A 27,710-nucleotide genomic window follows, 5' to 3' on the forward strand; every position below is an offset into this window, starting at 1 on the left:
TAGGGTATCATCCTTGAAAAGGAGGGTAATTTCCTACAAGGGAAGCTAATTAGAGTTTAAAGGGTTTCTCCCAAATTAATATCAGAAAGTGACTTGTGTAATCTAGAATTGTATGCCTAGGGGGCCTGTGATATAATGTAACCCTTTAACCAGATTTTCTAAGTTACCTTTTTTACTTAGTTGCATTAATCTACTGTTAGGAAGTAAATTGGATAATTCTAGGATTGTATGACCCGGGAGCCTTAGTGTAACCTTTTAACCAGACTTTCTAGAGTTACTTCTTTATTTAATAGCGTTAGAACTTGGACAAACTTTCAGGTACGATATTCAGGACGTTGAGCCGACCTTTAGTTAGAAATTTTACAAAATGTTAGCATAGAGGTAGGGAGATGAACAATGCATAAGGACATTAATTAGTATCATAATGAAATTAAACTCCTAGAATCTCTCACCCCCAAATCCAACCTCACCTACAAAGTGAAATCGAAATTCTATAAAGTGAAATCACTCACTTACGCTCTCTCTCTCTCTATTCTCTCTTTCATTCTCTCTCTCTCTCTTCTCAATCTCTCTCAAGCATTCGGGAACCAACCCTCCATTGTGTTACTACTACAACATAGGTTAACTGCTCATGCTAATCCAAGTGATCTAGTTGAGTAGGTTATCAAGGCCTAGTAGATCACTAAGATATTACAAAACTCTATGCATATGTAGGATGTAAGCTTCCAAAATCGTCAATAGATTTGCCAAGGCCTATCTATATACATGTTCTTTATCAACTCAAAATGCACTTTCTCTATATATGGTACTACCAAAATGTACAATCCCACATATGGCATAACTAAAAATAATTGTCCTCACAATCCTAACTAACTTATATGTATAATAAAATACATACTACTAAAGGGATCTATAAATATGTAAGTGTAATAGGATAATAATCAAAAAAATTACACGCCCCAAAATATGTTTTTATAAACATGAATCTGATATTTTTGAAAATTAACTCCACGTAAAATCGTATCCTTTTAAATATGTTACGATGCCTTACGCTTTAAATACGATGTACTAACACAAATACGATACGATGACGTGGCCTAATCAGGATAGTCTCGGCGCTGAAGTCTGAAAATTCAGAGCATACGTAGTATGTGACCATTTCAAGTCGTATCTGTAAATCATAGCCTGACCCTCCCCCAAAGTATATGGTTACCGACATGGCACGTGTAGTTACCTCCGCCATCTCCATATCCAGCCATCTCCGACGGTTCATAAATGTGTGTGCTGTTTATATTGCCTCCCTATTTCCTATTTTCTTAGATGAATATATTAATCAAACGACAAATACGAGGATTTGTATATGGTTGTCTCCCTATTTTCCAATTTGCGCTTTCAGAAATCAACATTTTCGGATACCACCATTATCCACCATCCTTATCGCCGACCATCAACCATCATCCAATCTCCGATGAGCCTAAAGCTGCTCCCCCTTCACGCCACTCTCTTCAACTCCCAGACGCCGACGCCAAGGACTGCTGCCGTTTTGCCTGGAACAGGGAGAAGGTCAACTGCTAGGCTTCACAAGGCCAAGGCAACCTCATCATCATTTCCTACCCCAGATAGGGATAATCGGGATAGGGGCAATTGTGATGGGGATCGTATCGAGGAGAAAGCATCCTCTTCGTCCTCAGCTGACTCGTGGTTCCCGTCGAGGAGTCAGACGTATGCCCTGCTAAAACAACAGTTGGCTGTCGCCGCCAAATCCGAGGTGTGCTATCTTCACACCCTTTTACTTCCAAACAGAAATAGGTTTGAACTTTAACCTGCTAGTCTGGTCACCATCTTTTTTTTTTTGTATGATTCCATCTCCAATAATCTTTTTATTGTACCATGCAATTTCTAATCACCATACTACTCTTTTCCAACTCTTCTTGGTGCCTTGGTGGGATCATTACCTGATTCAATTCTGAGATATTTCAGAAGAATCACGATCGTCTTGTTGCACGCTTCTTGCTCGTTAATTTTCAAGCGATTTTCTACTATCAATTGTAACATTTTGTCTAGTAAATTCGTGAGGATGATATTCATTGATTGGAGCCTAAATTTTCCCTGGTATCGGTCTTCCTTTGCATAAGGCTTTTTTGGGATTTTAGGACTATGAGGAAGCAGCTAGAATCAGGGATTCCTTGAAATCATTTGAGGAGGAAGAGCCGCTATTGCACCTTCGAAAAATGCTGAGGAAGGCTATTCAGGAAGAGAGATTTGAGGTAATTTAGGATTGTATTTTCTTCACCATGCTTTGTTGTTTCTGACATTTTCATACAAATATAGTGCTATAATGCATTGGAGATCTATGTGTTAACTTCTTGATTTTCTGAAACATAATTTATTTTCTAGATGGCTAGGAATGGATTATAGCGGTCCATATACGAGTTAGTCTCAATATGAGTATATGAGTTAGGCCAACTAGAAGGTGGGGGACATTTTTTTTCTCTAGCAAATTCGTGTGTTGTTGTTCATGTTAAATATGCACACAATGAAAATAAAAATAAACACAAGCAAAACAGTGCTAATAGACTTTGTTTAACATGGTTTAGAGATTCTTCTCTTACTTCACGACCTATGACTTACTCGATGAGTCATTCTACAAAGGTTCCACCAATGACTATCACTTTACAAGGAGTAATGCAATAAACCTCTTACAATATTTGCCCAAGATGTTTACAATTGATCTCTCCTCTCAAATATAAAAGATGATATGTTGACTAAATAAAAATATTATTAAGAGCTTGAGTTGTTGTCTTCAACCTTGTTAATCCCTTTGCAATGTAATGTATCCACTTGGAAGGAGTTTGAAGATCAGTTTTACAGAATCACACCAACTCAAAGATCTCCAAAAGCTTTTATAGTCAATTGAATCAGCCTTCAGTCCTCTAATCAAGCAAACATAATCATTACATAGTCAATGGCTAGCAAAAGTCCATTCAATTTCTTAAACTTCTATGTGACTGAATTTAGTTCTAATTGACTAGATTAAGTTCCAGAGGCTATATTCGTTTTATTCAATTTCAGTCAACTGGATCCATTTCCAATTGACCGAAGCTAGAATATAGATATTCTATTCTTTTAACTCTTGCCCGATTCAATTAGATCAAGCTTAACCACCAACTACAACATTGGATAGGTTGCCCTTTAGTCTAAGACTTCACTCTAAACATATTATCCCTTGCCCCTACCTACCTAAAGAGTAAGACAATATTACATTTTACACATAATCTCTTATAGCTCTCTTGTCTTTGGTTTTTAAACTTGTTGATGCTTCACGTTGCCCTCGAGTTCATATTGTGTTAGACCCTCAAACTGTAAGATGTGTGTGTGCAATTAGGCACCTAGTAATCAAGCTTGATTATAGTGCTATGTCACGTATGTGATAGAGTGTTGTCTCAACGCAATTATTGCAGGATTAATTGCAAATCCAAAATATTTTAGCAAATGAATTTTAGTAGGCTAAAGAGGACTACATAAGGTGGACGAGAAGTTCTAGTAGGTTGAGGACCAAATACTCGGTAGACTAGAAATCTTGATAGGTCTCACAAATGAGAAGTCTTAATAGATTAAGGAGGACTAGATACCATGCAGACAAGAAGTCCTAGTAGACCAAAGTGGATTAGATATAGACGAGAAGTCCTTATAGGTTAAGGAGGACCATGTAGACAAGAAATCTTGGTGGGTTAAGGAGGACCAAATACTATGCAGATAAGAAGTCTAGGTAGGCCAAAGAGGAACTCTCAGTAGGTCAGAAACACAAATAAGAAGTTCTAGTAGATCAAGAACGACAAGATATAAAAGTCCAAGAGGTGAACTCTTGACAAGTGAGATGTGATAGAGACTTGTACTTTAGGTGAGGGTATCTTTCTTACTTAGACGATAGTTTGATTAAGAAACAAGTGTTTCAAGGTTAAAATTAATGTGCTAGTTGACTAATGGAAATTGCCCGTTGATAATTTGAATTTTCATTGTAATCGTTAAAATAGGACATGGTTTGAAGGAGTCAAAGTTTATCATCAATAATCATTTGATAAAGATATAACAATCGATTGATGGAATAGTCGTCAACAAATTTGGTTAAGAAACAAGAATATTTTAGATATAACAGTTAACTAATAGAACAAACATCAACAGATTTGGTCAAGAGTTGTCAACTAATGACCTAATCAACCAATGATGTGCTTGAGATTCTAATGATTTGGTAATGACTTTATTTATAGCAATTGTTTGATAGACACAGTAAGCTACAAAATAAGTCTAGATTTAGGCGAATCGGATTACGTGTTATAGGTGAGTTTATTGACAAAGGCTTGGAGTCAACTAATTGCAAAATAGTTGATTCATATTTGAAGATCAGTCGACTAGAGAAGGCAACAAACGTCATTGATAACACCCAAGAATAGTGCATCAGCCGACTGGTAAGAGTTGACCAGTCAACTGATAACAACTATTTCGAGCCTATAAAATATCAAGTAACAACACTTTAACAAAACATCCCACACAACTACAAGTGTTTTTTTATAACAATCTTCTGTGCTATCTATTGCTACATTTTATTATTAGTTTTTATTGTTTATTGTTCTATTTTATTTGCTTGCTTCTATGTTTGGTTTTACGATTAAAATTTTTCTTTTCCTACAACCTATTTTTATTGTAAACATTGTTTTTGTAAAGGTTTCTTTGCCTCTAAAAGATTTTCATGAAGATTAGTTGATTTGCAAGGGGTGACTCACCTAACAGGTCCATAGGTTGTAGAGTAGAAGTCTAGGGGATTGTCGACCATGTAGTGTGTTTTCTTTACTATTTGTTTCTTACTTTTGTCACAATTTACACTAATATTGCTACATGTATCCCATTATGCTTATATTCCCTTATCTTTATACTTATTTGTTGCCTTATTTCTCCATCAACTTATATCACAATTATGCAAAGTTTTATACTTGATATTTCAATTCAATTAATTTAAATTTTTATATTCCATTATTCCCCCCCCCCCCCCCCCCCCCTCCCTCTCCCTCTCCCTCTCTAGTGGCCGCACAAGATCCAATAGGATGCACCAAACCCTCCAAGCTTGCTTCACATGTCATCCTTTCCGTTCACCTATGGAGTCCCCTCCTATCTTACTTTTCTAGAATTAAACGGTTAGGAATTCTAGTGTCTCGAATGCTCGAAGGCATCCTTCACTAACAACCTTCAAGTTTGCCTCATTATACGTCGTTAAGCCATTCAACTAACAATCACTCTATGCTCTTCGTCCTAGTGCCTAACTCGCCAAGAATTTCTATTTTCTTAGATGATCCAAGCCATCTTTCGACAATCACCTTCAGATCCACCTTATATAATTTTAAGCCATCAAGTAAAATCCATCTGACTGGACTGCATCAATGCAATCATAACAATTCGATCATGTCAAGTCATAAGTGTAGGGATCTTTTGCATAAAGCAATAAATTACGCGGCGAAAAAACAATCTCTCCAAAGATCTAAGAGAATACTGGATACATTGTTATTCTACTCTATCAAGATAAAATAGTTACCTTTGTTGCGTGAACGGTATAATCCCGACAACAACTTTGATTCATCGGATCTCAACACCATCAGAATGTTTGCACCTCTTCAGTATCCACACAAACACGTCCTTCGTTCGTCTTATGAACTCAGCCTTCGAAGAAGAACCATCTTCGTGGTGCTAGCCACTTAGATAATTCAGCCAAGAGAAGAAGAAGAGGAAGAAGAAGATCCAATTCATTACTGAAAATGCAATGCAAGCCTTTTATATTCATCCAATGAAAGGTTTTTACCCTTTAGTTTTACTCTCATTAATGCTCCATTAATATCTTTAATGGACATTAATCCTAATGAATCTAATCCTCTTTAGTGGTTGAGTCTAATCCAATGAATCTAATTCGGATTAGACTCAATCCAATAATCCAATGATTGGATTCATATGAGTCTAACTCAACGAGTCTAATTCGGATTAGACTTAATCCTATAATCTTAGAGTCCATCATCTTTTAGTCAAACTAAAATATACCCATCTCTAAACCAACATGTTCTTTGTGTGTGACCCAATAGATTCTCATAATGTTGGCAATATCTCTAAAACAACATTGTAGATACATAAGCAATGAGTGACATCTAGCAATGCATCATTACTACCCAAGTGATGAGAATCTCGAGATCCGACCTAACCTTTCTGTGTCTATTATATTATAACTTGGTCTTTCTATCCTCGATATCTAGATTGATCAATGAGGCATAGACCGTGTCATCCTCTTATCAATATTTGTGTTTCTTGATCTCTAAGTAGACTCACGACTCACTTAACCAAATGGGTTCAATATCTCATATTGATTTATTTGAGCATGACCATGCATTTTAGTAGTCCTACTTAATCAAGGGACCCACAGATATCACTTCCATTATATAGAAGGGATAGATCTCATCTACATTATTCACATTCCTCCGCATAACTTAGTGTATATCCAGTGATCGACTTAATAGTCCACCTTGTTATAGATGACGTTTGTCGATACCAAAGTACACAACTCCTTATGTAGGGAACCATAGTGCCTTCAAGTCTAAAGACTATTCATACCAATAATCACTATGAGAATGTTTATGACACTCATATAATGATCATTCTCATGGCGGATCAATTTAGTATATATTCTTTAATATATATCTATGTGTCAACTTGATATCTTATATCCATGACTTGTAAGATTAAGTCGTCAATTAACATACATGCTTGTCTCAACGCATTAATATTGCCCTTGTATATTAATGTTTGACTAGGAATAGTTAAGAATATTGTTATATTTATATATATATATATATATATATCTTCCTACTATTAATTCAATCAATTGATATACTGTAGACTGGAACCTATTACCTACATTATTATACTTATTCATTTGACATAAATTTAAAGTAAATATAATAACCATTGCCTTTTAATAATAAAATATGATACAATATGTCCTAAGTCAATCAACTCTTGATTGACTTTTAGGGCTTATACTAACAATAAGCTCCATAAGTTCTATATACATTGCACCAAGTTCTTGACACTTGATGCATACAACTAGATAAACCTAACTAACACTCTTTGCTTAATATATCATGAATTGATTACTTAAGGGTTTAGGTTGCACTAATAATTTTCTATTTTTGATGTTCATCAATTTATTTAAGTTAGAGCATAAAATAAACAAATAAACAATCGATGACATAAAGCTCTTTCTCAACCTCAGGGATTTCATCCCCTAGTAAACTACATTGAGGGACCCTTTTGTTTATGATTGGGGTCAATTAGGGAGAGAGATTTACTAACTTAAATCTCTACAATTCTCCCCTTTTTACACACTTAAATGACCAATTAATGATGTATAAAAAATATTAGTACAATGATTCCTTTAAGTATGTGATTTTGGTATTTTTGAGTAAATGTTTAAGTTATAATTATATTATAATTACTTATATGTGTGTCAAGTTTGCAAGTACGTACAAATTATAACAACAACTAAGTCTTATCCCACTAGGTGGGGTCGACTATATGGATCTTTTTATACCATTGGTCTCTATTCCCTACTATATCATCATTTATACTTAAATAAATTTTATCATATTTTATTATTGCTAACCACGTTTTTTTTGTCTTCCTCATCCTCGTTTGATGTACGTATTTGTCACAGTTTCACATCACCTAACTAGAGTATTTATTAGTTGTCTAAGTATATACCCATACCATCTTAAATGTGTCTTTCAGAGTTTTCTCTCAAGGTACGTACAAATTGTTTAACATTTATTTTAGGTGTAATAGTGGAAGTCTAAGTATGTTGGCAACCAAATACTTGGCAAGTCAGTTGAGAATAGAATACTTGCAAATGAAAGTCCAAGTAGGTTGAGAATTGGATACTTGACGAGTTGAAATCCCAAAAATTCAAGAAGGACCATATCTTTAGGTCCACATCGTTATAGGTCATTAAGCCATCAAACCAGACCCCACAGGTCATCCGAGTTGGTATGTGGTGGGATGCTTGCCACATGAGGTCGCGGGGTCGAAACTCAGGGTAGTCGAGGCGTAAATCCCCGGTCCCTGTGCAACTCACCCCACCTGCCACATGCTCGCTCAGGATGCTGTGATTTACCTCCCTCATGATGACCTTGGGTCGGGTGCGGCGGGGGCGCTGGGGGCGAGCGATTTCGCCTTTTTGCCACATTAAGCCATCAAACCAACAATCACTATGCTCTTCATTATAAGAGTTTGAGCCATCGAGTATAATCCATCGTACTTGACTTTGTTCAACAATAACACCTTGACCATGTTTAGACATGAGCTCCATATTTTCCATGTACATTCTACCAAGTTCATATTTGATGCACACATCAAGAACACAATATAAACCTAACTTAAACTCTTTGCTAAATATATCATGGATTGGTTGCTTAGAAGTGTCATTGCCCTAAGCAATTTATTTAAGTTAAATAACAAGAACAACAACCAAGTCTTATCCTACTAGATGAGGTAGGCTATATGGATTCTTCTATGCTAATGAGCTTTATCTCCTGCTATATCATCATTTATATTTAAATTTATTTAAGTTAAAACATAAAATAAATGAAAAAGAAGGTAAACAACTAGTGACTTAAAGCTCCCTCTCAACATAAGGGATTCCATCTTGGAGTGAGCTATGTTGAGCAACACCCTTTTGTTTCTTATTGGGAGAGAGAATACCTTTACAATTCTCTCCTTTTTACACACAAAAAATAACCAATTAATGATGTATAAAAAATGTTGCAAACATGCCTTTAAGCATGTGGTTTTAATGTTTAACCAAGGTTTAAGTTAGGATTATATTGTGATTACTTATATGTGTGTCAAGTCTGTAGGGGTGAGATTGTTTGACATTTATTATAGGTGCAATAGTGGAAGTCCAAGTAAATCGAGAATCTTTTTTACACATAAAAAATGACCAATTAATAATGTTTAGAAAATGTTAGTGCAATCTTGCTTTTAAGTATGTGGTTTGATATTTAGGCAAAAGGCTAAGTTGGGATTATATCGTAATTACTTATATGTGTGTCAATTGTGTAGGTTCAGGATTAGTCCATGTAGGTGCTATAGTGAAAGTAAATGTAGGTGGAATAGTGAAAGTCCATGTAGGTTGAGAACTAGGTACTTGGCAAGTGGAAGCTCAAGTCGATTGAGAACCAATGAATTGACAAAGTTTGAGTAGGCTGAGAACTAGATACTTGACGAATTGATGTTCCAATAGGTCAAGAAGTACCACATCTTTAGGATTTAAGATGATGAAGTCCCCAAGGCAAGACCTCTTAGCATGAAAAATTGGGAACGAGGCTTCTTGTGACAATGAGGTTTCAGAGGTGGAACCTCATGGCAAGAAGGTCATTCCTGTTAGGAAGAATCAAATGCACTTATATTATAATGTACGAGTGAGACTAGCTTAGGAATAGACTCAACCTTAGAAGTGGTTGAAATCGGACATTATGTTGACTAAAATATGAGTCAATTTGGCAATTGACTTAATTTTGTATGGAATTACACAAAAGATTTCTATTTGATGATCATTTGATTAGTTAGTCAACTAAATCATAGTTTGTCAACGGGTGGTTTTGTTCAATCAATTGATTAGTAATAGTAAACCTAAGGGCTAAGGGAGTCATTGATTTGACATCAGTTAGATAAGTACGATTCACTATTGAAAAAAAGCTGAAGACTTTGTTTATATGTGTGTCCAAGGGGAGTAGTAGAAGCTTAGTGATCTTGTTTTCCTTTGTTCTTACTTTCTCTAGTATCTTCTTGTTCTGATTTCATGTTCACTATAAGGGTGTAAGTTGTTTCTCAACTTTCGGAATAGTTCCAAGGAGAAGAAAGGATAATGGATTGTGATTGACCAACCAAGGAGTTATATGTTGTGGAGTAGGAATTTTGGATTCCGAACCCCGTAAAACAATTGTGTTATCTTGTTTGTATTGCATTCTTTAGTTGATTTTATATTTTCGTTAGACTCTAACTTTAGTTGCAGATGTAAGTAAACAAACATCTGATCAACTATTTACCATCCCCTCTCCCTTTAGCCTCACCAATAATCCAACAAAAGCTACATAACAATTGACCACAAGAATAATAAGCTAAACATGGTGATCAAACCCAAGTTTAAAATTGAGTTAAAGTGCTAAAGTTTCGATTTATGATCGAAAGAATTCGATTTCATATTGTATAGTTTCATGTTGATGCTGATATGGTTATTGTACTTTTAAAAATATAATATATTAATTAAAATATTTTTTACTAATATTTGATTATTATAGATGCTTAGTATTAAGTTATATTTGAGATGTTATAAGTTATATTTGAGATGTTATATGTTGAGGTCAAGTTTTGATATTATCTCGTGAAATATTTGAGTAAAAGTCAATTTAGGGTTAGTCAAAGTCACCAAGTAGACATGACATGATCAACTAGGTTTAAATTGAATTTATTTTGATTAGTTTAAAATTAAATTATATATATATATATATATATATATATATATATAATAATTTAATTATATTAGTATATTTTATAAGGTTAAATATTATATTATATTAAATTATTTATTTTTTCTAACAATTTATTGCCTCTATCTTAAAAAGGTTTATTTTAATTGTTTACTTCGTAGACAAATGGAGGAAAAAAATCAATCATCCTTTAAGAGATATTTTTTTCTCAATTTATCTCGTGAACAGATGAAGGGAAAAAATTAATCACGTTAAATTGGTAAAAAAAATTAATCATGTTAAATTGGTAAAAAAGTTTTTTTCATCTTTGTTTATCCTCATGGATAGATGAAGAATGGAAAAAATCGATGGAGGAAAAATAATTAACGGATCAAGGAGAAAAAAAAAGAAAAAGAGAGATTAGAATTTGAATTAAATGTCTTACAAATAACAAACTAAATTTTTTTTAAAAAAGTGAATAAAAATAAAAAAATAAAAAAAAATAAAATCAAAATAAAAATGTAGGAAGTCACGAGCTTGCAGTGTCCTTGATGTCGTGAGGCCGCAACTACCTCCATGACTTAGCAAAGGATGTCGTGAGGCCACCGCCGCCTTCATAACGTCGTGGGGGCGCTATGAGTCCGTGACTATCTCTGTGTCCTCGCGGAGGACACCATGAGGCTGCAGTTTCTCATGAGGTCATGTTAGTGTTGATTAACTGGAGGAAGAGAAAATTCTATTTGAGCTTACCGACACAACATGCATTTTATACCATGGATAAAACATGTATCAGCTAAGCACATAAGCATGTGTTTGTATTTTTAGTAATCATAACATAAATTCTCATTTTTTAAAATTGAGCATAGAATTCATAGTCAATCAAAACATAAACATGGAAATGCATTTGTTTATGCATGATATGCATCTTAGAATAGAAGATCAAACAATCTAGTTATATTTATGACAATGCTAGGTTTTATAATTTTATTCTTAGATGCTTTTTTTGTTTGTAAATTTAATGTGACCATGCTATGCATAATGGAAATAGTTTTAAGTATCTTCATATCTTGTAACATTACTTTATATGACACAATGATTTATTCATTAAGAAGGATTTCAAAAATATCAAAATTCCGGTTCTACTATTCTAGTCAATTGAACTTACCATTCCAATTGACAAGAACATGTGCTAACTGATTGAATCCTATTGCAGTAGACTAAATGTTGACATGTTCATCAATAATTTTAAAAATTAATGATGAATTCTACAAAATTTAAACATTTGGAAAAATTTATCAAAAATTGTATGCATATCTAACTTAGCATCCCAACCTTAGGAAAAATACTTTTACATTGCAAAAATTTTAAAAATTTTATTTTTGACACAATTCTATAATAGTTTAACATGTTTAGTGTTTTATAATCTTGGTATCATATGATTATTCAAGCATGAATTGTCCAACTCTATCAATATTATCCATTTACATTTACATGTATTAGTCTCATTGTGAGAAAATTTTATTCTCGACTTATTGGAGAAAGAATACAATGTACAATTATATACCAATACAGTGGAGCTATTCTAGGAAACTAAATTAATGGTGCGATTCTAGGAAACTAAATCAATGGAGCTATTCTAGGAAACTAAATCAATCAAAAAACAATTAAAAATGACACATACAATCATACAGAATATTGTGAAATATTCTGTATATACTATCATATCTTTCAACACTCTCCCTCAAGTTGGCTTGTAGATGTCTTCCATAGCTAGCTTGTTTATTAAAGCCTCTAACTATTTTTTGTGCAACCCTTTGGTGAGTATATCAGTTACTTGTTGAGTGGTTGGTACATATGAAATACAGATTAGGCCACACTCAATTTTCTCCTTGATGAAGTGTTTGTCAACTTCAACATGCTTCGTTCTGTCATGTAAAACCGGATTATGGGCAATTGAAATTCCTGCTTTGTTATCATAATAAACTTTCATTGGTAACGCAAACGATATCTTCAAGTCATCTAGTAATCTCTTTATCCAAATTGCCTTACAAATTCCATGTGCAAGAGATCTAAATTCTGCCTCCGCACTACTTCGAGCAACAACACTTTGTTTTTTACTTCGCTATGTACAAAGTTCCCCCCAAAGAATGTACAATAGCTTGAAGTTGATCATCTGTCAATTGTACTACCATCCCAATCCGCATTAGTATAGACTTCTATTTGTAGGTTGTTGTGCTTTCTAAACATCAAACTTTCCCAGGGTTCCTTTGAGATATCTTAATATTCTGTATATAGCATCAAAGTGTTCCTGTCCTGGTGAGTGCATATATTGGCTTACCATGCCTACTGTAAATGTTATGTCAGGACGAGTATGTGATAGGTAGATTAATTTCCCTACCAACCTTTGAAAATTTTCTTTCAATCACATCTTCAGGTTTAGCAGGATTAAGTTTTAGATTTGCTTCAATTGGAGTTTCAGCAACTTTGCATCCCAGAAACCCCGTCTCTTTGAGTAGATCTAAAATGTATTTTCTTTGGTTCACAAAGATTCCTTCTCGAGACCTTGCAAATTCCATACCTAGAAAATACTTGAGTGGTCCTAGATCTTTGATCTCAAAATCTTGTGCCATCTTTCTCTTCAAATGTAACAATTCTTCAATATCATCTCCTGTTAAGATAATGTCATCCACATAGACAATAAGGATGGGTCAGTTACAATTTGCAGCTACAGATAATAATACACGAATGGAGTTTATTTTTGCAACTGGAGCGAAGGTCTCTTAGTAGTCCAATCCATATGTTTGTGTAAACCCTTTGATAACAAGTCTTACTTTGTATCTTTCTACTTCTCCATCTGCTCTTAATTATACCGTTAACACCCACTTACATCCGACCATTTTATGATCACTAGGTGGATCTACAATTTCCCATGTTCCAGTTTTCTTTAGAGCATTCATCTCTTCCATTACTGCTGATTTCCAGTCTGGATGATTGAGTGCTTTCTGAATGTTCCTTGGTACAAACAAGTCAGTAATTTTGGATATTAAGGTCGTGTGTCTTTTTGATAGCTTACCATTGTTGGGTTTTTCGGGCCGCGAAAATCGCTTTTCGCGTCGCGGAAACCCCGAATCACCCAAAGCCGTAGATCCGTGCAAGGAAAACCGAACGAAAAATACGAGTACGAGTTTCAAAATCTTTAGATCTACTCCTAGATCTATGTGTTGAGAACTTTACCCTTGTTGCGTGCCCTTTCGCGTTCCCGCTCTTCCAAGGAGTTGCCGGATCTCAAGACCGTCAAGCGTCGGTCCTCTAGAAGTATCCACACGGACACGTAGGTGGAGAAACCTCACACAAAAGGTGTGCTAGCACCTTGGTGAGATCGAGGGAGAGGGAGAGCTTGAGGAAGAAGAAAGGAGTAAATGAGGAGTTAAAAATCAAAAATTCATTTTCTTCCCCTCACTAAAGTGGCCGGCCACATTTGGTTGTGTAACCCCCATTTCCACTTAATTACAATTAAGTGGAGGCCATTAAAAGGTGTCTTGTAACTCCCATGAGGTGCCACACCATGAAGATGTGGACCATTACCATTGGTCCACCTCTTGCCACCTCACTAATGATGTCGCAAATGAGTAACCTACACTCATTTAATGTGGCCGGTCACATTAAATGCAATGGAGGCTTGTAACCTCCATGAGGTGGCAAACCATGATGATGTGGAGCAACACCATTGGTCCACATCTCGCCACCTCACTCATGATGTGGCAAAGAGTCAAGTCAAACTTGATTCTACCTCTTCCTCTCTAGTCAAGTCAAACTTGACTCAATCTCTCTCATGGTTGATCTAATCTAACCATTTGATTCAAGCCAACTTAATATAATGAATCTAATTCATTAAATTAAATTGATCTAATGAGTCATAATCTAAATTAGACTCATTAAATACATGAATCAATTTGAGTCTAACTCAATTAGCCCAATTTGGATTACTCTTAATCCAATTTGATTCATCAAATGAATCTAATCCTCTTGGTTCATCGTATGAACCAAATCTCCATCTAATTGTCCTTAGTGTGTGACCCTATAGGTTCTTGTAACGTTGGCAATGCCCTAAACCCATTTAGGAGCATAAGTAATGAGCGGTATCTAGCAACACATCATTACTACCCAAGTTACAAGAAATGTCGAGATCCAACATCACCTTGTGACTACTAATTGTGACTCCTCATAATACGTGACAAGTGTCCTTCTATCCTAGACATCTAGATTGATCAATATGAGGCATAGACCGTGTCATCCTCTAATCAATCTAAATCTTGAACTCCAAGTAGACACACTAAATCAAATGAGCTCAATATCCCATATTGACTCATTTGGGCATGGTCATGCACTTCGTGGTCTCACTCTATCAAGAATACCGATGTCGCTCCCGTCATATGGGAGGGATAAATCCCATCTACATCACTCACATCCCTCTGCATAATTCATTACATACCCAAGAATCGCCTTTATAGTCCACCCAGTTACGGGTGACGTTTGACGAAACCAAAGTACATAACTCCATATGTAGGGATCCCAGGTGACTTCAGGTCCAAGGACTAATAGTCATACTAATAGCCCATGAGAAAGTATATGACACTCATATAACGATCCACGATACTTTCTCATGGCGGGTCAAGATACATTCTCCAACGCGTACCCACGTGTCAACTCGATATCTCATATCCACGACATGTGAGATCAAGTCATCGAGTCGACCTACATGCTAGTCTTATCGCATTAACATTGTCCCCGAATGTTAATACTCGACTAGGAATGATTTAGAGTAGTGTTCCTTATATCATTTCACTATCGATTCAACTAATCGATCGATATAGGTATAACCTTCTACTCAAGGACGCTATTATACTTAGTCTATTCGCACTAATACAAATAAGTATAATAACCAAAATCTAAACGCCTTTATTAATATACAAGAATACGATACAACGAGTCCATACAATCATCAAACGATTGCTCAGGGCTCTAACTAACAATCTCCTACTAGCACTAGTGCCAATCAGTATAGGCCCAATGACCTAGTGTGACCATCACGCTTCCTCTGTGCCAAGCCTTCGTCAAGGGATCTGCGATGTTAGCCTCTGTAGTACTCGAAATCTTCACATCTCCTCTATCGATAATCTCGAATGAGATGGAAGCGTAGTATACCCTGGTGTGAGCGAGGTTCCTTCGTTTATAGCTCCATTGTTGTCACAATAGAGCTCAGGTCAGCAATAATGGGAACCACCCCAAGTTCGATGATGAACTCATGGATCCAAATCGCCTCCTACGCTTCGACGCAAAGAATGATTTCATTGTAGAATCACCATCGTAGATTGTACTCTTCCAGCTGACAAGACCACCATTAATGCAAAACGAACCCGATTGCGATCTATAGTCATCCCGGTCGGTGGAAGCTAGCATCACCGTAACCCTTTACGCTAGCTCATCATCGCTTCCATATATTAAGAAATATTCTTTAGTCCTTCTTAAGTACTTAAGAATATTCTTCGACCGCTATCCATGACTTTCACCGATCGATCGTATCTCGTCACGCCAAAGCATACGAGACATCGTGTCGAGTACATAAGACGCCGCATACGATCGATCCTATGGCCGAGGCATAAGAGATCCGATCCACGCGGTCTCTCTCTCTAGAAGAGGGACCTCGAGTCTTCGAAAGACTCACGCCACGTGACATCGGCAGAAATCCCGAGTTCTGCATGGCAAACCAAGGAGTACCTTGTCAATATACGTACGCCAAGCAATCTTTTAGATCTATCTCTATAGATCCGTATCCCTAGAACGCGGGATGCCTCACCTAAGTCCTTCATCGAGAAGCAACTCCACAGCCAGGTCTTGACAGTCAAGCATAGGGATGTCCTTCCCAACGAGTAGTACGTCATCCACATACAATATGAGGAAGACAACTATATCCCCTACAACCTTCAGACACAAGGCTCATCTTCGCTCTTGATGAAACCAAACTGTTTGATTGCATCATCGAATCAAGATTCCACCGAGAAGCTTGCTTTAGTCCATAAATGGACCTATGCAGCATACTCTGCTAGTATCTTGTGGATCTACAAAACCCTCGGGTTGTGTCATGTACACATCCTCGAGGTTTCCATTCGTAAACGCGGTTTTGACATCCATCCGCCATATCTCATAGTAATGGTAGGCTGCAATAGCAAGCATGATCCGAATGGACTTAAACATCGCCATCGGAGAAAAGGTTTCATCATAGTCAATACCTTGAACTGTTTGAAACCTTTAGCTACCAAGCGACCCTTATAAATAAGTCCATCCACGCCTTTCTCTTAAAGACCCACTTACACCCAATGGGTTTTACCCTTGGTGGATCAACCAAAGTCCATACTTGGTCGGTGTACATGGATTCCATTTCGGATCTCACGGCCTCTAGCCATTTCTCGGAATCTTCCTGATGGGTGGTAGGCTCATCCTCTATGAGCATAACGTCATCACGGTCGACAAGAGAATGAGTATCTCTCGGCCGACGACGCACCCTATCGACTGCGAAGAGGTATGTCTACTGAACCGGTTGTTGTTCCTCAACTCCTTGTGGAACAAAGATCATCCACAACACTTTGTGGTTCCAGCTCAATTTCCATCGAGGCATCATATTGTTCGCATCTTGAACTTCTTCAAGATCGAAGCCCCACTAGTCTTTCTAGAAACAAAGTCCCTTTCTAGAAAGACCCTATCTTACCACAACTATGGGAATGTAGAAATAATATCCCTTAGTTTTCTTGGGATATCCAATGAAATAACACTTGTCGGATTGGGTCCTAATTTGTCGAGACTCGACGTCGTAACCTGCCTTGGATGGAACTCGGTTGAGAATGAAAGCTGCCCAGAAGGATATAGGAAGATCTGCGTGACTCATCATAGATCGTACCATATCTAATAAGTACGATTCCTCCTTTCGATACACCATTCCATCTGTGGACTTCCAGTTCCCTGCTTGTCCTTGATATAGTTGACGAAGATGTTCAACCATATCGTAGCACACATCAACTCATGTTGCTCAAGCTCGAGTTCATGGTCATGAGCATTAGACAGACACATCTAACGCCATCTCGATGCTTCTTGAAGCATCCGGCCACCGTGGCGATGGTAGGAGGAGCCTGAATGGGCCGCTCCGAATGCTTACGTTCTTTGAGTGAGAACTATTCTCAAGTTCCTTTACCATCCAGGAAATTTGCTCGTTGAGCTTGTCTTCTTAAGGACAGAACGCAGGGAGAAAGAGTTCGTATTCGACATCATGGTTATCTACAACAGAAAAATTTACAGAAATAAATATCATATTCTTAAAATCATTTAATTAGGCCTTTAATTAAATGATTCTCCCACTGAATTCTATAATTCTTGTGGGACAAGATCCACATCATACTAATCCTTGGCTAATACGCCCAAGGCTAAGCATGATCGGTAGGTAACGATTACTAATTACATCTCTACGCAACTCTTGTTTATAGAATCAATATCCGCATTTATATTAAAACTCGAGTTAGCTTTGGCTAATATAGATGTGATTTTGACCTATCTTTTCCAACCGTTGGAATAATGTCTATAGTTGACTCGATCCAACCGAGTAACTAGGAATACTCAATCTAATTGAGTTCGTATTCACCCACGCGTTGATAGGCGGGACCAAGATTGTCCCTCCGCATCTACCAAGATAATATGTATTGTTCGCGGCAGATTCAACAATACACGTGATCGAGGTAGTGATAGGTATCATGGCTTAGGCATTTAGAGTTGGTTCGATCTAGATCTAATCTAATCGAGAAGGATGCATCTTGTGCACCACTTAGATCTAATCTAATCGCAAGGTGTGCACGACTTAGATCTAATCTAATCGTTAAACTAATTAATTAATTAATTATTAAACATGCATCGATACATAACAATTAATTAATTAATCTATTTGTGATTTAGTCATGGTCCTACTACGATCTTCTCAAGCCAATGAGAAGATCGAATGGTCAACAGCTTCTCCAAGCTCCTCCCTTTGACCACCTTGTGTTGCTCGTGCCCGCCTCGGAACTCCGTCTCGTGTGGACCCTCCACCGCTCCAATTTGTACATTACAATTTGAAACTCGAGTTACATTCGAGTCTAAATCTAATTTACAACAAGAATATAAGAGAAGGCACGACGCGCAGATCTCGAATATAATACAACACTTGCAAACACATAACGGCACGCAGGTCGTATTATGAATTACAACATAATCCAATCACATTGGGTTTTTGGGCCATGACTATCACAAAATTAATATATAATTCAAAATTCTATATTTTCATAATTTTTTGTAATTTCAAAATTAATTTTTACAATTTTACGAGTAAAATTTCCCGGCGGACCCGTTTAACGGTTTCGGGCGCAATCGCGGAACGGATCCCCTTGCGGGGCCAGGGGCAGCGCCCCTACCCGCGATCTAACCATCGCGAGGGTTCCTTTGCGATCCAACAGCGCCCTAGCCTTCCTGGCGGGTTCGTTTTTAGCGATTTCGGGTGCAATCGCGGAGCAAATCCCCTTGCGGGGTTAGGGGCAGTACCCCTGCACGCGATCTAACCATCGCGAGTTGCTCCTAAGTGATCTAATGACACCCAAGCCCGCTGTCCCAAAAAATTTTGGGGCGAAAAATCTTTCCGGTAGCCGAAGCCTACAAGAGACTAAACACTTGTGCTTCGATTACTCGAGAAAAATACTCATAAAATCCCAAAAATCATAATTTTACAGAAAATTACAGAAACTTTAGTTTTCATAAAACCAAAAAAACAAACCCGTACTCGCCTTGCACGTGGCTTTGATACCATCGTTTTTCGCGTCGCGGAAACCCCGAATCACCCAAAGCCGTAGATCCGTGCAAGGAAAACCGAACGAAAAATACGAGTACGAGTTTCAAAATCTTTAGATCTACTCCTAGATCTATGTGTTGAGAACTTTACCCTTGTTGCGTGCCCTTTCGCGTTCCCGCTCTTCCAAGGAGTTGCCGGATCTCAAGACCGTCAAGCGTCGGTCCTCTAGAAGTATCCACACGGACACGTAGGTGGAGAAACCTCACACAAAAGGTGTGCTAGCACCTTGGTGAGATTCGGCCAAGCAAAAAGAAGAGGGAGAGGGAGAGCTTGAGGAAGAAGAAAGGAGTAAATGAGGAGTTAAAAATCAAAAATTCATTTTCTTCCCCTCACTAAAGTGGCCGGCCACATTTGGTTGTGTAACCCCCATTTCCACTTAATTACAATTAAGTGGAGGCCATTAAAAGGTGTCTTGTAACTCCCATGAGGTGCCACACCATGAAGATGTGGACCATTACCATTGGTCCACCTCTTGCCACCTCACTAATGATGTCGCAAATGAGTAACCTACACTCATTTAATGTGGCCGGTCACATTAAATGCAATGGAGGCTTGTAACCTCCATGAGGTGGCAAACCATGATGATGTGGAGCAACACCATTGGTCCACATCTCGCCACCTCACTCATGATGTGGCAAAGAGTCAAGTCAAACTTGATTCTACCTCTTCCTCTCTAGTCAAGTCAAACTTGACTCAATCTCTCTCATGGTTGATCTAATCTAACCATTTGATTCAAGCCAACTTAATATAATGAATCTAATTCATTAAATTAAATTGATCTAATGAGTCATAATCTAAATTAGACTCATTAAATACATGAATCAACTTGAGTCTAACTCAATTAGCCCAATTTGGATTACTCTTAATCCAATTTGATTCATCAAATGAATCTAATCCTCTTGGTTCATCATATGAACCAAATCTCCATCTAAATGTCCTAAGTGTGTGATCCTATAGGTTCTTGTAACGTTGGCAATGCCCTAAACCCATTTAGTAGCATAAGTAATGAGCGGTATCTAGCAACACATCATTACTACCCAAGTTACAAGAAATGTCGAGATCCAACATCACCTTGTGACTACTAATTGTGACTCCTCATAATATGTGACAATGTCCTTCTATCCTAGACATCTAGATTGATCAATATGAGGCATAGACCGTGTCATCCTCTAATCAATCTAAATCTTGAACTCCAAGTAGACACACTAAATCAAATGAGCTCAATATCCCATATTGACTCATTTGGGCATGGCCATGCACTTCGTGGTCTCTCTATCAAGAATACCGATGTCGCTCCCGTCATATGGGAGGGATAAATCCCATCTACATCACTCACATCCCTCTGCATAATTCATTACATACCCAGTAATCGCCTTTATAGTCCACCCAGTTACGGGTGACGTTTGACGAAACCAAAGTACATAACTCCTTATGTAGGGATCCCATGGTGACTTCAGGTCTAAGGACTAATAGTCATACTAATAGCCACATGAGAAAGTATATGACACTCATATAACGATCCATGATACTTTCTCATGGCGGGTCATTCAGTATACATTCTCCAATGCATACCCATGTGTCAACTTGATATCTCTATATCCATGACTTGTGAGATCAAGTCATCGAGCTGACCTACATGCTAGTCTTATTGCATTAACATTGTCCCTGAATGTTAATACTCGACTAGGAATGATTTAGAGTAGTGTTCCTTATATCATTTCACTATCGATTCAACTAATCGATTGATATAGGTATGAACCTTCTACTCAAGGACGCTATTATACTTAGTCTATTTGGCACTAATACAAATAAGTATAATAACCAAAATCTAAATGCCTTTATTAATATACAAGAATATGATACAATGAGTCCATACAATCATCAAATGATTGGCTCTAGGGATCTAACTAACAACCATAGGATAAATATTTAGAAATTAGATAGTTAGTACACAAGTGTTTTCCTTTCCGATTAGCTATGGGAATATCAAGATCGATAGACAAGTTATTAGGACTAGAAACATTATCAGAAATAGATAATTTATCTTGACTAGGAATATTTGTTAAAGAGGAAGTGTTTAGAGTACCTGAATATTCTCTAGGTTCATCGCCCAAGGTGTTAGATTGATCCTGTGCTAAAGGAGTAGTAGCCTCTCTACTCTTTTGATGTTTCTTTCTCCTCGTATGGACATGGAACTCTGTATTATGTTCCTTTGGAACCTTATATAGTACTTCTCCCCCTGTGGTAGAATCATAAATGCTAGGCATAATGGAGCTAGGGATAGTAGTCTCATATCTATTCTCACAATGTATAGGTTTTGGTAGAGGTAAAGTAGCGGGAATAATATCCCAAAAATTTTCTTCTCGTTGGTTCTCCCCCAAACGAGAAATTTTGTGGAAATAAGGTTGATGTTCAATAAAAGTAACATCCATAGTTACTTTAGTCTTCCTAGTGTTTGGATTAAAGCACTTATAACCCTTTCATGTTTGGAGCATAACCAATCAAAACACATTTTTCAGCCCTTGGATCTAATTTGGACAGTCCTTTACTAGATAAGTAGACATAAACTGCGCATCCAAATACTTTAGGAGGGAGAGTAGATATAAGATGTGTTTCTGGGAAAAATTGCTTAAGGCAATTTAGGAGTGTAGTATGGTTTAAAACACGAGTAGGCATTCTATTTATCAAGTATGATGTAGTTAAAATAGCTTCTCCCTAAAGATATGTGGGAACATTCATAGAAAACATAATTGTACGTGTTACTTCCAGTAAGTGCTTATTTTTTCGCTCAGCAATGCCATTTTGTTGAGGTGTATTAACACAAGTAGATGAATGATGAATGGTATTTTCTTTCAAGAAATTTCCAAGGATTTGATTAAAATATTCTGTTCTATTTTCAATATGAAGTATTCCAATTTTACTTTGAAATTGAATTTCAATCATGTAGTAAAATTTTTAAATAAATTTTCAACTTTAAATTTTTTGCTCATCAAATAGATCCAACATAGACGAGTATGCTCATCTATAAAAGTCACAAATCACCTTTTTTCAGACAAAGTATTGATTTTTGATGGACTCCAAACATCACTATGGATTAAATAAAACGGTCTTGAAGGGTGATAAGGTCTTGAAGGATAAACAACTTTATGACTTTTTGATAAAATGCGGTTTTCACAATAAAATTTATAATCATCCAAACCATGAAACAAACTAGGAAATAACTTTTTAAGATAAGGAAAACTAGGATGTTCTAGTCTATAATGCCAAAGCATAATTTGATCCTTAATAGAGATCGAATTAGTACTAGTGTGACCTTGAGTGTCTTTACTTTTTGGAGTTGAATCTTCAAAATAGTAGAGGCCATCTATTAGTTTAGCACTTCCAATCTTCTTCCTCGAGCTCTGTTCCTGGAAAATACTGTGGGATTCAAAGAAGACAACACTGCAATTAGAATCTTTGGATAATTTACTAACTGATAGAAGGTTACATGCAAGTTTAGGGACATGAAGAATAGATTTGAGAGAGATGGTTTTAGAAAAATTAACCAAACCTTTACCAGCTATAGGAGAATATGAGTCATCTGCTATACGGATTTTTTTCATGACTAGAACAAGGAGTGTAAGTTTGAAATAAATGAGACAAACTGGTTATATGATCGAAAGCGCCTGAATCGATAATCCAAGGGGTTGAAAAGTTACATGTGAGAGCTATTGAATTACTACCTGTTTGCGCAATGGAAGCATTAGGAGTACCTACAAATCCAGAGTTGGATTTCAACAGCTTTAGAAGGTGATTCATCTGCTCCTTGTTAAAGGGAACATGTTTAGCTTCATGGGCAGCGCGTGAACGATTGAATCTGCCCTCATGTGATCCCTTCTAGTTTTCTGGTTTAACATGAATTTTCCAGCAGGTCTCCATTGTATGTCGCGGCTTATTACAATGTTCACACCACACACGTGTCTTTCCCTCAATCCTTTTTGAAGAGTTCCTAACAGTTTTGCTTTGAGCAACAAAAGCAAAATTTTCAATCATGTAGTTGGAATTTTTCTTGCCAAGCATAACAAGGCGGCGACTTTCCTCACGACAAACTTCAGAAAAAACTTCCCCAATGGAAGGAAGGGGTTGCCTGCCTATTATCCTGCCTTTAACTTGACCAATAAGGAATTTAAAAATTCTATTATCTTCCATCACCTTTTTATAATGTTTGCAATCATCTGGTGATTTCCACTCATAATCATTGAATAAATCCAATCTTGCCAAAGATATTTCAATAAGTTAAAATACTTGGTAACACTATCCTCACCTTGGAGGATTTCTCCAAGTTTCAACGTTAATTCATATACCTGAGATTGATTACCCATGTCAGAATACATTTGATTAACGTTATCCCAAAGCTCCTTAGTCGTGTCATAGCACATGTAGTTAGAGCTCATATCTTCCTCCATTGAATTCACCAACCAAGTCATCACCATATAATTTTCAGCATCCCACGTTAGGTAGGTTGGATCCTCGATCTCAGGCTCCCTTTTTTCCCTGTCAAGTAGCCAATTTTACCTCTTCCACGAATATACATTCGCACAGTTTGAGATCAGCGCAAAAAGTTTTCTCCATTCAATTTTATGGTGGTAATTTGAATGGAGTGAGATTCTGAAGTAGGTAGCAGGGCTATAGCAACGTTTACCAATTTCTTGGTATCATTGGATTTCTCAGAAACTGTTTCAGACATGGTGGAAAGATGCTGATTTTGTGCGGTTGTAAGAGCAGTAACTTAGGGCGACGCTGCTGAAAATTAGTGCAGCACAACTATGTTTTTTTATTGCGGCTCTGATACCATGTGAGAAAATTTTATTCTCAACTTATTGAAGAAAGAATACAATGTACAATTATATACCAATGCAGTGGAACTATTCTAGGAAACTAAATTAATGGTGCGATTCTAGGAAACTAAATCACTGGAGCTATTCTAGGAAACTAAATCAATGGTGTGATTCTAGAAAACTAAATCAATCAAAAAACAATTAAAAAAGATACATACAATCATACAAAATATTGTGAAATATTCTGTATATACTATCATATCTTTCAACACTCATAATATGCAATTTTAATGATTCAATCATCCTAATCATAGTTAAGTGTCAAATTTTCCCTAATCATGCCAATTTCATATATATATATATGCATTTAAAATCAATCAATTATATTGCATTCAACATGATAGATAAATCAATTACAAATAATTTTGTATTAAACTATCCTAATTTCTCATTTCATACAATTACAAACATAATTAGTAAAGAATAACACTTGGCATAAATGAGTTCTAGTGGATGTGCCAATTTACTAGGTGAACTCACCATTTTTCCCTAATATATTGCCATACTCTAACTCTTAAATGATAAAGTTACATCCTTTAGGATCCAAAATCTATTGGTCTTGATTGGGTTAACTTGGTATTCACTAAGGTTAATTTCCCTAGGCATCTTCCTAGGTCCATTTGTCTTGCAAACATCCATAGACTAGCCTAATGAGTTGAAATGCTCTAGCATTATCATTAAATGAAACCATATGGTAAAATGGTGCATCAAGCTTCTTCTTAGACATTAGCTTATAATTCAAACCATTGTTGTCCTGATTAGGCCTCTGCCTCAGTATAATCATGTTTAAGTTCCTAGAGCCATTAGTGAATCTTTCTAATTTTTTCTCATGTCATCAAGCTTATCAAGTTTTATTTTAAAACTTATCAACCCTAAACCCTAACCCAACATATCTAATCTTTAGTCTAATCTTGAGGGTTTTATGCCTACCTAGTATGTGGCATAAGTTATCCATGGTCTTAAAGTTATGGCTTTGAGAACTTAGTCATTCTCCTAGACTCATCTAATTGTAAAGTAATATTATAGATTAAATTATACAATTGATGATAAGTGAGGAATTCGTTACCCCATTGTTGATCTTTTTAATTCCCCTATATTGGAAATTTCCTCTTTGTATTTGTAATGCAATTCCTTGTCTTGGATTTCCCTTCCTCTTTTTCATTTTTAGACTCATCATCTCTTGTAAGGCCCTTTTTCATTACACTTGAAAACCAAAACACTATGATTGTTTCCTTAGTTACCTTCTTGACTTCTTGTTTTTCACTTTTTTTTTTCTTGATCTTTGGACAATTTTTTATTGCATCCATGATTTAAAATCTCATACCATGTTCGATAAAAGGTTAAAATGTATCATTTTGATAGGCAACGTCTCATGTGTCAGTGTTTATTATATTATTAGTATTGACTTATGCCAACACTTGACAACTCTTGATATGCTACAATGCAAGTCAAGATAAATTGCAATCATGATTTTATTTTTTTTGTAAATTGTTTTCATACAATATAATGTCAAAATCATACCATTCTAGGTGAAAAAAATTGAATTTAACTATATAGTTTTATTATCTTTTTTTTTATTTAATCTCCTTCCTTCAACTTCCAATTCTTCACCATATATTGGAACATTGACATGATACCAACAATAACATTTAGGTCAAAGTTTGAAATTTTGACATGACTTGAGATTTTGATCCTTGATTGCACCCAAAACACTTAGATTGTTTTCTTGCTTGTCAATCAACCCTTGCTTGTCAATCAACCTTGAAGTGCTTAGCCTTATTGCCCTTATAGCAATTGAGCTTCTTCTTTGTTCCTTTTTCTTTCACCTTCGATTTTTGTTTCTGTATCATTTTGTTAATGTAAGTCCTAAGAGTCAATCATGAGTTGATTGACTTAGGACATATTGTATCATATTTACTAATAAAGGCAAAGTTTATGATTATTATATTTATTTCATATCTGTGTCAAATGAATAAGCATAATAATGTCCTAGGATAGTAGGTTTTAGTCTACAGTATATTAATTGGTTGAGTTGATAATGGGAGGCTATAAATATATATAGAACACTACTCTTAATTATTCTTAATCAAACATTAATATACAACGACAATATTAATGCGTTGAGACTAGTACGTAAGTCAATTGATGATTTAATCTTACAAGTCATAGGTATAAGATATCAATTTGACACATGAGTATATATTAGAAAATATGTATTGAAGTGACCCGCTATGAGAATGTTTCATAGATCGTTATATGATTGTCATAAACATTCTTATAGTGACTATTGGTATGAATAGTTCTTAGACCCTAAGTTCCTATGGTTCCCTAGATAAGAAGTTGTGTACTTTGGTATCGACAAACTTCACTTGTAACAAGGTGGACTATACCGTCAATCACTAAGTATGCAATAAGTTATACGGAGGGATGTGAGCGATGTAGATGAAATATATCCCTTCCAAATGACGGAAGTAATATAATTAAATAGGACTACTAAAATACATGACCATGCTCAAATAAGTTAATATGAGATATTGAGCTCATTTGGTTAAGTGAATCTACTTAGAAATCAAGAAACATAAAGATTAATAAGAAGATGACATGGTCTATGCCTTATGGATCAATCTAGATATCGAAGATAAAAGGACTAAAATATACAGGATAATAAACACAAAAAGGTCGAATCTTGACATTTTGTCACTTGGGTAGCAATGATGCATTGCTAGATGCCACTCATTGCTTTGTATTTAAAATGTTGCTTTAGAGGCATTGCCAATGTTACGAGAACCTATTGGGTCACACACATAAAAATCATGTTGATTTGGAGATAAGTTTATTTTAGTTTGACTAAAATAGTACGGACCTTAAGATAAGTGGGTTAATCCAAATGAATTTAGATTGGACTTATTGGATTAATGGGTTAGATTCATTGACTTATTGAGTTAATGACTAATCAAATATATTAACATCCAACCCATTAAAGAAGATTACTGGTGATCAATGGAGATTAATGAACATTGGTGGAAGAAGACCAAAAAGGCTTCTCTTTGGTATTTCATGGATGAATACCAAAAATTAAAGTAACCTATGGTGAAATAACCTTTTAGGTGATTGTCATCCTTTGGTTTTTTGCTCTTCTTCCTCTTTTCTCGGAAAAAAGCAACCTTGTGTAGTTGCTAGCAGGACGAAGGTTGTTCTTCTCCGAATCTGAGTTCATTCGACGAATGTGGAATGTGCTTGTGTGGATACCGTAGAGGCGTGACCAATTTGATAGATCTGCCAAATCGAAGTTCCTGTCAGGATTGTATCGTTCACATAATAACGGTAGCAACTTGATCAAACTTTGTATACTGT

General features: G+C 36.2%; 1 protein-coding gene across 2 annotated transcripts in view; it reads left to right on the forward strand.

Moving 5' to 3' along the window:
* Positions 1 to 1,317: 1,317 nt before the first annotated feature.
* The window catches only part of LOC121975025, a 46,649-nt gene continuing 20,256 nt past the window's right edge, over positions 1,318 to 27,710 (forward strand). The window contains exons 1-2 of one of the 2 annotated variants that reach the window (XR_006110192.1): positions 1,318 to 1,768; positions 2,154 to 2,267. Coding sequence is in view for 1 of the 2 variants with exons in the window: in XM_042526376.1 (XP_042382310.1) it covers positions 1,361 to 1,768; positions 2,154 to 2,267 (522 nt within the window). In the remaining variant the exon portion in view is untranslated. The remainder of the gene's footprint in view (positions 1,769 to 2,153; positions 2,268 to 27,710) is intronic. The other variant, XM_042526376.1, reaches the window with a different exon arrangement.

This window comes from Zingiber officinale, chromosome 4B (assembly GCF_018446385.1).
Source record: "Zingiber officinale cultivar Zhangliang chromosome 4B, Zo_v1.1, whole genome shotgun sequence".
Lineage (NCBI taxonomy): Eukaryota > Viridiplantae > Streptophyta > Magnoliopsida > Zingiberales > Zingiberaceae > Zingiber > Zingiber officinale.